Source organism: Chrysochloris asiatica, unplaced genomic scaffold (genome assembly GCF_000296735.1).
Source record: "Chrysochloris asiatica unplaced genomic scaffold, ChrAsi1.0 scaffold00157, whole genome shotgun sequence".
In the NCBI taxonomy this organism is placed as follows: Eukaryota; Metazoa; Chordata; class Mammalia; order Afrosoricida; family Chrysochloridae; genus Chrysochloris; species Chrysochloris asiatica.
Window position 1 is genome coordinate 5,343,549 of NW_006408675.1, and position 11,462 is coordinate 5,355,010.

General features: G+C 37.8%; 1 protein-coding gene across 1 annotated transcript in view; it reads left to right on the top strand.

The window, feature by feature from the left end:
• CD180 (CD180 molecule) overlaps window positions 1-11,462 on the top strand; it is a 32,305-nt gene that overhangs the window by 13,186 nt on the left and 7,657 nt on the right. Inside the window, exon 2 of the mRNA XM_006870974.1 lies at window positions 3,638-3,804. Within this exon, the coding sequence (XP_006871036.1) occupies window positions 3,638-3,804 (167 nt within the window). The remainder of the gene's footprint in view (window positions 1-3,637; window positions 3,805-11,462) is intronic.

The following is an 11,462-nucleotide window of genomic DNA, read 5'->3' on the forward strand; positions in this document are numbered from 1 at the left end:
TCTTCACTTTCAGCAAGCAAGGTTGTATCATCTGCATACTGCATATCACCTGCATAACACAGAATACCAGATCAAACAGGCTCAGGGGATGGTGCAATAACTCTAAGGCGTACTCTTGTTGTATTAATTCCCAGACAGATTTGTTTGTTCTTCTGGCAGTCCACAGTACTTTTAATATTCTTCCTCAACATCATAATTCAAGTACATTCTTCTACAGTCTTCCTTATTCAATTCTTGTCCAACTTTCACATGCATATGAGGTCATTGAAAATACCATGGCTTGGGCCAGGCAAACCCTAGTCCTCAAACTGACATCTTTGCTCTTGAACACATTAAAGAGGTCCAAGGAGCTCTGGTAGCATAGTGGTTATGAATCGGGCTGCGAACCGTAAGGTCAGCAGTTCGAAACTACCAGCGGTTCCGCGGGAGAAAGATGAGGCGTTCTGCTCCTGTAAAGATTAACAGCCTCGGAAACCCTGTGCAGGCTCGCTATGAGTCGGAATCGACTCCACGGCACATAACAACAACAACAACAACAACATGCAGCAGCTTTCCCTAATACAATAAGTCATGTGATTTCTTGACTGCTGCACTGGACTGCACAGTGGGTTTGAACCTCAAGGTTGGTGGTTCAAACTCACCAGCCACTCCTTGGAAATCCTATCCAGGATCGCTGTGAGTCAAAAATGGCACTTAACAACAACAACACTATACTTCTTTTCTGTCAGAGTATTTTAAAACAAATCCCAAACATTAAGTCATTTTATTTTTAAAATACTCCAATATGCAATTCATAAAAATAAGAACATTACTCTTAAATAACTGCATCATTCTTACCAACATTTATCATTCTTACCAACATTTATGATTCCTTAATGTCCAATATGCTGTCCTTATTCAAAGTTGACTGACAGTCTATAAAGTATACTTGCACTTTGCTTTGTATGGATCAGAATCTAAATCAAGGCTACTCTATTTGTTGGTTATGTCTGTTAGCTAACTTTCTCTTTATCTCTTTTAATTCCTCTCTCATACTCTATCATCCATGTATACTTAAAACAAATTCAGTTGTTCCAAAGAAGGTGCCACATTCTAGATTTGTCTGATTGCTTCTTTGTGGTGTGTTTAACTTGTTGCTAGTTGTCACATTGAATCTGACTCAGGGTGACTTACATACAACAATCCTACACAGTCTCTACGATGTTGGAATGCTGGAGTCCATTATTAAAGCCACTATGTATTTTGAATGCTTTCCAACCTTCAGGACTCATCTTCCTGCACTGTATTGAACAATATTCTGTTGTGTTACATAAGATTTTCACTGACAAACGTTCAGACATAGATTTCTAGATTTTTCTTTCCAGTCTTTCTTCTGGAAACTCCAGTGAAACCTGTCAACCATAAGTTACCTTGCTGATATTTGAAATAGTGACATAGCTTCCAGTATCAAAGCAATATACAAAAGCCACCTCAAGACAACACAATCGGGTTGTCTAACTTAATTTCCCCTTATCATTTGTAGATTGAAAGTAAATTGATTTGTTGTGTTGTTAGATACCATCAAATTGGTTCTAACTCATGGTGACACTATGCACAATTGACCAAAACACTTCCTGAGCCCACGCCATCTTCATCATTGTTGCTTGAGCTCATAGTTGCTGTCACTGGGTCAGTCCATTTTTCTGGGGGTTTTCCTCTCTTTCACTGCTTCTCCACTTTACCAAGCATGATGTCCTTTTTCAGTGACTGGTTCCTCTTGACACGTCTAAAGTACAAAAAATGAAGTCTCACAATCCTCACATCTATGGAGCATTCTGGTTGTACTTCTGACGAGATAGATGTGTTTGTTCTTCAGACAGTCCATGGTATTTTCAATATTCTTTGCCAACACCATAATTCAAATGCACCAGTTCTTCTATGGACTTCTGGTGTGGCGCTGCTGGTTAATGTGGTAAACTGCAAAGTCGGTTTGGGCCGTAAGGGCCGGTAGTTCCAACTCACCAACTGCTCCTCAGAAACCCTATACAGGGTCTCTGTGAGTCGGATCCCTACTCGACAGCACTTAGCAACTCAACATCAACAAGTTCTTCTATGGTCTTCCTTAATCATTGTCTAATGAAGCAATTGGAAATATCATGGTTTCCTTGGGTCAGACATATTTAGTCATGAAAGTGACATCTTTGCTATTTAACATTTTAAGGGGTCTTTTACAACAGATTTGCCTAATATAATATGTTGCCTGATTTCTTGACTGCTGTTTCCGTAAGTGTTGATTGTAGATTCAAGAGAAATGAAGTCTTTGACAACGTCAATCTTTTCTCAGTTTATTATGATGTTATTTATTGGTCTGGCTATGAGGATTTTTGCTTTATAAAAATTGAGGTGCAATCCATGATGAACACTGAAGTCTTTAAACTTCATCAGTAAGCGCTTCCAGTCCTTTTAAAGTCAAGCAAGTAAGGTTGTATCATCTACATATCACAAATTGTTAATGAGTCTTCCTTCTTCTTATAATCTAGCTTCTCAGATTATGTGCTCAGCATACAGAATGGATAAATATAACTAATGGATAAAACTCTGGTGCAATCCTTTCCTGTTTTTAAACCACTCAGTATCCCCTTGTTCTATTTGGACCGTTACCTCTTGGTCTATTTACAGGTTGCTCATGTGCACAATTAAGGGTTTTGGAATATAATTTCTTCACAATGGTATCCATAATTTGTTATGACCCACACAATCTAAAATCTTTGCATAATTTTAATTCATTATTTATTCTGCAAAAATATCTCATAATGGTGCCCTCCATACACAGAGTAGACAGGGATGGGCAACTTGGACATTGGCTATCCAGAATGGGGGGGTGGGGAGGCTTCAAAGGCAAGAAGTGACTGGCTTAAAAGCTTTCAAGAGGGAACCTAGATCCAGGAGGCATGGAGGAAGGTAGAATCTCCACTGAGTAGTATCCAATCTGTCTAGGTGGGACTGATGAAAGGAAATGTGGATAGGTCTCTTGTGGTACAATAGTAAATAATTGTTATCAGGACTAATTGTGAGGGTTGGAAATGTAAAGGTAGATGTTTTGTAGCAAGGAGGGGAGTGATTAATTTTTCAGTCTAGGAGTGGAGGTCCCTGGGAGCATCAAGGGAGAAAAGCAGAGAGTGAGACCCTACCCAGAGAAGCAGTGATGCCAGAGATGGAGGCAGAGACAATGACTTGGGGAGATGGAGCAGCTGGGGAGTTAAGACCCAGAGAGGGAGAGGAACTGTGTGCTGACCACCCAGGGGGTGGGGAAGCAGGCTTGTAGGCTATACCCTTTGGTTGGTTGATGATGAATGGAGGGGATTGTAACCATGGTAATGAAACGATATAAAATAGGATGAATGTAAAGCTAATGTTCTCCCATGTAAACTATCACATAATTCACAATAAAACATTTAAAAAAAATTATCTCATAATGGCGCTGTGCACTTCATATTACATTACATCAGAAAGTATGTAATATCTGATGCCACCTAACTACAGCAACCTTTGATAGTTCCTAGAAGCGATATTGTGGCTCAAAGGATGAAATATGTGTAACTTTGTTAGATAATCAAATGATTAAGTCTAATATTAACTTACATTGTTTTCTCCTCAGAAAGAAGTCAACAAAACATATAACTGTGAATATTTAGGTCTTAGAGAAATACCTGACACTCTACCAAGCACGACAGAAAATTTGGAATTCAGCTTCAATTTCTTGCCTACAATTCAAAATACAACCTTCAGCCGACTCATTAATCTTATCTTTTTGGATGTAGCCAGGTATGTATTTTAATTTCTTGTGCTCTTTTGGTGGTTTACGCAAGGAATTATACATTTAATCCTTCTCGACTCTCTCCTTGTCTTCTGTCTGGTCACTAATTTTTAGTGTTTCAAACAACATTTGTTTCTTGAGCCTTCCCAACAGGGTTTCTACTGTCTATGCTCATTCTAATGATCTTGATTTTCAGACCTTCCTTTCTGTAATAATTGTTCTTCTTTATGAAATATATCCATAGAAATTGTTCCATGAGAGTATACTAGTGTAAATTTGCCCCAAGTCTTGTTATTATGAAATTATCTTCATATCATTCCGTTTGTGAAAAGATAATATTATCTGATACCGACTTGTAGGTGAACAATCTATGTTGGAAGAAGTACAGTCAGAATGCTCCTTGGAAGCCAGGATGGCCAGACTTCATCGCTCATACTTCAGACATATTATCAGGACATATTATCAATTCTATTTGGCTGAGAAAAATAATTGTTGAAACAACTGCCTCTTGGTCTATGTTTAGGTACCTCATGAGCATAATTAAGTGTTCTATAATACACATTCTCTGCAATGTTGTCTATAGCTTGTCATGATCCACACAATCAAAAGCCATTGTGTAGTCCATAAATCACAGGTAAACAAACATCTTTCTGTTATTCTCTGCTGTCAGCCAAGATCCATCTGACGTCAGCAATTACACCCTTCTTTCCACAGTCTCTTCTGAACAGGGTTTGAACACATGTCAGTTCCCTGTCAATGTACTGTTACAGTCATTTTTAAATTATCTTTTGCACAATTTACTAGCATACGATATTAATTACATTGCCCAATTGTTTCCACAATCCACTGGGTCACATCTCTTTGAAATGGACACAAATATGAATCTCTCTGATCAGTAGGCCAGGGGGCTGTTCAAATTTCTTGGCATAGATGAGTAAGTACCTCCAGTGCTGCATCAGTTTGTTTATAGATTTCCATTTGTATTCCTTCAATTCCTTGAACCTTGTTCTTTGCTATGGCCTTCAGTTCACCTTGCACCTCTTCTTTCAGCCTCACTGATTCTTGATCATATGTTACTTCTTGAAATAGTTAAACATTGACCGTTTCTTTTTGGCACAGTGACTCTATGTATTCCTTCCATCTTTTTCTTCTAGAATCATTTTTTTTAATGGATGACAGAAAGGATCACATTGCTATGCTATTTAAATTACATTTTTAAGAGTAGTGTAATTTCATTTTAAAATGTGAACATATGCTGGAAATTACATCTTTTTCAATCATTAAACATACAATAAAAATTTTAGATGGCACCTTAAAACCATAAAAGACAATGGTGGTGGTGTGGCGTGGAATCCTGGACTCACAGAGACCCTGCATAGGGTTTCTGAGGCTGTAAATCTTTTTTTTTTTTTAATGTTTATTGTTAATTATGTGATAGTTTACATGGGAGAATATTAGTTTTACATTCATCCTGTCTTATATCGTTTCATTGCCATGGTTACAATCCCCAACCATGCATCATCAACCAACCAAAGGGTATATCCTACAAACCTGCCCTCCCCCGTGCCCCCCGGTCATCAGCACACAGCCCCTCTCCTTCTCTGGGTCTTAACTCCCCAGCTGCTCCATCTCTCCACATCATCGGCTCTGCCTCAATTTCAGGCATCACTGATTCTCTGGGTAGGGTCCCGCTTTCCACTCTTCTCCCTTGATGCTCCCAGGGACCTCCACTCCTAGACTGCAAAATTAATCGCTCCCCTCCTTGCTACAAAACATCTACCTTTACATTTCCAACCCTCACAATTAGTCCTGATAACAATTATTCACTATTGTATCACAAGAGACCTATCCGCATTTCCTTTCATCAGCCCCACCTAGACAGATTGAACACTACTCCATGGAGGTTCTACCTTCCTCCATGCCCTCTGGATCTAGGTTCTCTCTTGAAAGCTTGTAAGCCAGTTACTTCTTGCCTTTGTAGCCTCCCCTCACCTCCCCCCCACCCCCATTTTGGGTAACCAATGTCCAAGTTGCCCATTCCTGTCTACTCTGTATATGGAGGGGGTGGGAATGATCCTTGCTGTAAAGATTTGTTCCCTCTTTTGAGCTACTGCATCCATAGGTGTAGGTCAACTTCATCAGATTGTATCAGATTACTCTTTTTTTCCTCTTCTTTCTTCTTCTAGTTGAGCTCTGATCATCCAGTCATTGAAGCCAGGACAAGTAGGTATTATCTGTAAGTGTGGGTGTTCTTATGCGTATGCCCTCTCTTCTTATCAGTTGGATGCTTCACTCTCCACTCTAGTCCTCTGTGGCTATGTCACTGACTCTGGACCCAAGAGTCCCCAGGTCTTGCCACACTGCTGGTCAACCAGATCTCCACCCAGGTTCACAGGAGTCTATTGAACGTTGTAGGGCTTAGCACACAGCTTCAATCCTTCCATCTTATTTTGATGCTTTCTGCATCATTCAATATTTTGCCCATAGAATCTTTCAATATTGTAAGTTAGGCTTGAATTTTTTTCTTCAGTTCTTTCAATTTAAGAACTGCAGGGCATGTTCATTCCTTTTGGCTTTCTAACTCCAGGTCTTTGCACTTATCATTAATATTTAACCTTATTTTCTCGAGCTGACATTTGAAGTTTTCTGTTTATCTCTTTTGTGTCTTCAATTCTTCTATTTGCTTTAACATCTCTATACTGGAGAGAAAGTTTCAGAGTCTCTTCTGAAACCCATTTTGGTCTTTTCCTTTTTTCTTGTCTTCTTAATGATCTTTTGCTTTCTTTCTATATGATGTTCTTGATATCATCCCATAACTCTTCTGGCCTTCCATCATTAACATCTAATTCATCAAATCTGTTCTTCAGATGATCTCTAATTTCAGGTGGAATATGTTAAAGGTCATATTTTGGCTCTCATGAACTTGTATTAATTTCCTTCAGCTTCAGACTGAACTTGCTTAAGAGCAATTGATGGTCTGTTCCACAGTCTGTTCCTGGTCTTGTGTTGGCTGGTGATATGAAGCTTCCACAATCTCTTTCCACGGATGCAATCAATTGATTCCTGTGTATTCCATATGGGTGAGGTCCATATGTATAGTCATATTTTATGTTATTTAAAAAAGGTATTTGCAATGAAAAAGTCATCGGTCTTGAAAAATTCTGTCATGAGATCTCCAGTATTGTTTCTTTCATGAAGGCCATGTTTTCCAATGACTGTTCTGTCCTCTTTATTTCCAACCTTTGCATTCTTAGCCCCAGTAATTATCAATTTAGCTTGATTACATGTTTAATCAATTTCAGACTAAAGAAGTTGGTAGAATTCTTCAGTTTCATCATGACTAGCTTTAGTGGTTGATGCATACATTTTAATAATAGTTATATTCACTTTTATTCTGTGTAGACGTATGGCTATTATCCTATCACTGACAGATACATCTTGAAATGTTCTTTTTGATGACAAATGAAATGCCACTTCTCTTCAGTTTTTCATTGTGGGCATAGTAATTCATTTGACTGTCAGATTCAAGATGGCCAATACCAGTCCATTTCAGCATAAATACCAATATTTATGCGTTCCGTTCCATTTTTGACAACTTCCAATTTTCCTATATTCATATTTCTAACATTCCATTTTCAGATTATTGATGGATGTTTACAGCTTTTTCTCCTCATTTTGAGTTGTGCCCCATCAACAAATGAAGGTCTTGAACACTTTACTCCATTGGCATCTTCATCATCAACTCTACTTTGAGGAGGCAGCTCTTTCCTCCACAAATTTTTAGTGCCTTCCAACCTGAGGGATCCATCTTCCAACACTCTACCTAATATTCAGGTTCTATTCATCATGTTTGAATATTCAATATTCTGATGTTACCTGACAGTGTTCGACTGCTATTCACAAGGTTTTCTATGACTAAATACTCTAAAGTAGTCCATCTCTTCTTCTTTCTAGTCTTTCCTAGTCTGGAAGTTCAGCTGAAACATGACCATCATGGATGACCCTGCTGGTATTTTAAATACATATGGCATAGCTTTAGAATCACAGCAACACATAAGCCACCACAGCATAACAAATTGACAGAGGTGTGGTGAATCTAACCATTATCCATGTGTAAATAATCTGTCTTTTTTATCTGGAGGTTTTTAATATGTTTTCTTTGTCTTTGGTATTTTATAATTTCACAATAATATATCCACATGTATAGTGTTGGGTTTTTTGAACTACAAATCAGTATCATTCATCAGTTCAAAGATAGCACATTCATCATCTGTTTCAATGTTGGCTTGTCCCCACCCATTCACTGTTTGATCTTCTTCTGTATCTTTGACTAGATTTACATTGGCTCAACTAATTTATCCTTCAAATCTCTTCATATCACATATTTTCCGTCTCTTCAAATTTTAGAGATATACCCACTGGCAACAAGTCAATTCTGACTCTTAGTAACAATAGGGCAGAATGGAACTGCTCCATAGGATTTCTAAGACTGTAACTATTTATGGAAGAAGATGGTGCCGTCTTCCTCCTGCATAGTGGCTGGTGGGTTTGAATTGCTGATCTTGTGCTTAACCCACTGTGCCACAGGGCTCCTTCTTTGGAGACTCTGGTGGTGGTGTGCCGTGGAGTCAGTTCCAACTCACAGCGACCCTGTGTAGGGTTTCCGAGACTTTAATCTTTACGGGAGCAGAAAGCCTCATCCTTCTCCTGTGGAATAGCTGGTAATTTTGAACCACTGTCGAGCTTAGTAGCCCAATTCGTAACCACTACACTATCAGAGCTCCTTTGGGAGTTGTAGTCTAGGTAATTACTTATCTACTTCTAGCTCATTAATACGTTTGTCAACTGTGTATAATCTCCTGTGTAAGCTATTGGCTTTCTAAATTTAATAATTAACTTGTATAAAATTTATTCATTTCCATTAAGTTTTACTAATTTTGTTTTTTTTTTTTACAAATATTTCTGGTTAGTTGTGACTTTTCCTCCACTCAACATACTTCAATTCCTATGTATTTAAACATATTGGGCTTATTCTAAGGTACCTGATAGTACATATCAGATATATCTGGTAATTCTGATATTTGATTCATTTATTAATTTGTTTTCCTGTTGACTCTAGCTAATGAGTTTCCCATATGTTTTTTAGAGAATTTTTACTTTAAGATCATTTCTTATAGGGAATGTTAGCTGTGGAAATTTTTATTTAAAATGCTTTCTAGAATTTGATATTATTCCAGAATTACTAATATTGCTATGTGTGATAATGGCACTATGACTATGTGTGATAGCTAAGGTTTTATGTCAACTTGACTGGGCCAGGATTCTTGATGGTTTAGCAGTTAAGATGTAGTTATCATCTCCATAATGTGATCTAATATAACACAACCAACCCATGGTAATATCTGATGTAATTAGCCTATGTGTTATAAATCCTCACTTTTATGATGTTTATGAGGTCATATGCACGCTACAGGATTCAATTGTATTTTGAAGTATAAAAGGAGAGAGAAGTGAGCATTGGGCAGGGACCTACTAATAAGACAGAAGAATTGGGAAGTGAAGTGTATCTTATGGACCTGGTGTCCCTGCACCGTGAAGCTCCTAGAATCAGGGAACAACTGATGTTAAGATGTATGGAGACCTCCAAGAATACTGGGTCTACAGGTGCTGAAAGGAAACAAGGACCCTTTGTCAAAAAGGAGAAAACCTTCCCCTAGAGCCTGCACTCTGAATTAGGACTTCTAGCTTCCTAAACCAGAATAAACTTCTGGTTGTTAAAGTCATCCACTGGTGGTATTTCTGTTATAGCAGCAGTAGACATTATGAGAAACAAGTACATTTTTCTGGAGCTGCATCCTGAAATATCAGGGTGTCTGGGATTTGATTTAAAATAATTCATCGGAGACAGGTGAAAATGGAAGAAGCAGTGAAGCAGACATGACAAAATCTTGATACTTGTTTTACCTGTGCGATGAGTGTCTGAAGGTTCTTTCTACTATTATGTCTGCATTTATGTATGAAAGTTTTCATAGGAGAAAAGTAATTATGAACATTACTCCAGAAAAGATTTGTATTTACTTTTGCTAATTATTTGAAGTTATCACCATCCTAGAATCTCTTTAAACTTTCAACTTTGGTTTCTTTTGAGAGGCCTACAGCACCATTAATAAATTCAGCTTATAGTCATTATGAGTGGAATATTATGATTAACTGTTTCCAGAGGCAACTTTTGTTGTTTGTTCCACCCAGAGCAAAGACCAATAAAACACAAAATCTGAAGTTCTCACTGCATGATTTTTCTTTAAGTTCACTCACTGAAGGTTACGTAACTTTTGAGGTTTCTAATAATCTACAGAGGTTGTTTATTGCCCCCCTAAATTTTATTGTTGTTCTTAAAAATATACACACAGCAAGACAGAAACCAATTCGTCATGTACAATTTAGTGATATCATTACACTTTGTGAGTTGTCCATTATATTCTTTAAGTTGTTAAATTGACAAAAGTTGTGTGATGGTATATTTACAACAACAAAAAAAGTAGCTGCTATGGTTGCATATGTACAACCAAACACCTCATGGAATTAAGTTCTTTGGTCTGGAGGTTTAGAGTATTGGTTTCATGGGACGTTCCAGTTAATAGGCCTAATAACATAGTTAGTGCTTCTGTTTTACCTCCTAGTGTCTTAAAAGCTTGCAAGAGATGATCCAAGACCTACTAGCTGGTCTCTATTCATCATTTGGACCCTCTTTTTTTGAGTCATTTCTCCCTCCTTAATATAAACTCGGAGTCCTGGAGTGGCGCTGTGGGTTAATGCGCCAGACTGCAAAGCCATTTGAACTGCAAAGTCAGTGGTTCAAGCTCACCAGCTGCTCCTCGGAAACCCTATACAGGCTCGCTATGGGTCAGAACCGACTCAACGACACTCAACAACAACAGTATAAACTTACTGCCCCCTAAGGTTCCTGCCTAATCTTTTGAGTTGCTGGTGTCATTTTGATCCCATAGCAAAATGTTCTAGACCTTTTTTTTTAAAAAAAAATAATAAAGCTGAACAATTGTTGGGTTTTAAGATGACTTCAAGAAATATTTTGTAAGTTTAGTGCTTTAGGATTATCTCAGAAAAGTTTCAGTTTCATTCACCCTTCATGGCTCTAGAAACTAACTAAACTCCCTCTTGAAACCTTGTAAGCCAGTCACTTCATGCCTTTATTGCTCCTTCCTTTTAGATAGCCAATGTCTAAGTTGCCCATCCTTATCTATCCTTTGTACAGAGGAGATAGCATTGAGACTTGATGTGATGATTCCTTCCCTCTCTGTTGGTATCTTGAGCTACTACCTCAATGAATATAGGTTAAGTTCATCAAATTGTAGCAATTTTATGGCAATGAAACAATATACAATAGTATGAATGTAAAACTAATGTTCTCCCATATAAACTATCACATAAATCACAATAAAACATTTTTAAAAACTATAGCAATTTACCCTCATTTCCTTTATCAAAAAATGTTTTCTTTTTTATCTTCCTCTAGTCGCATTCTGATTATCAAGTCATTGAGGCTAGATCAAATGGGTATTATCTGCAAGTTTGGGTGTTTTTGTGTGTCTCCTCCCACTTCATATCAGCTAGGTGCTTCACTCTCAGCTCTAGCTCTCTGTGGCTA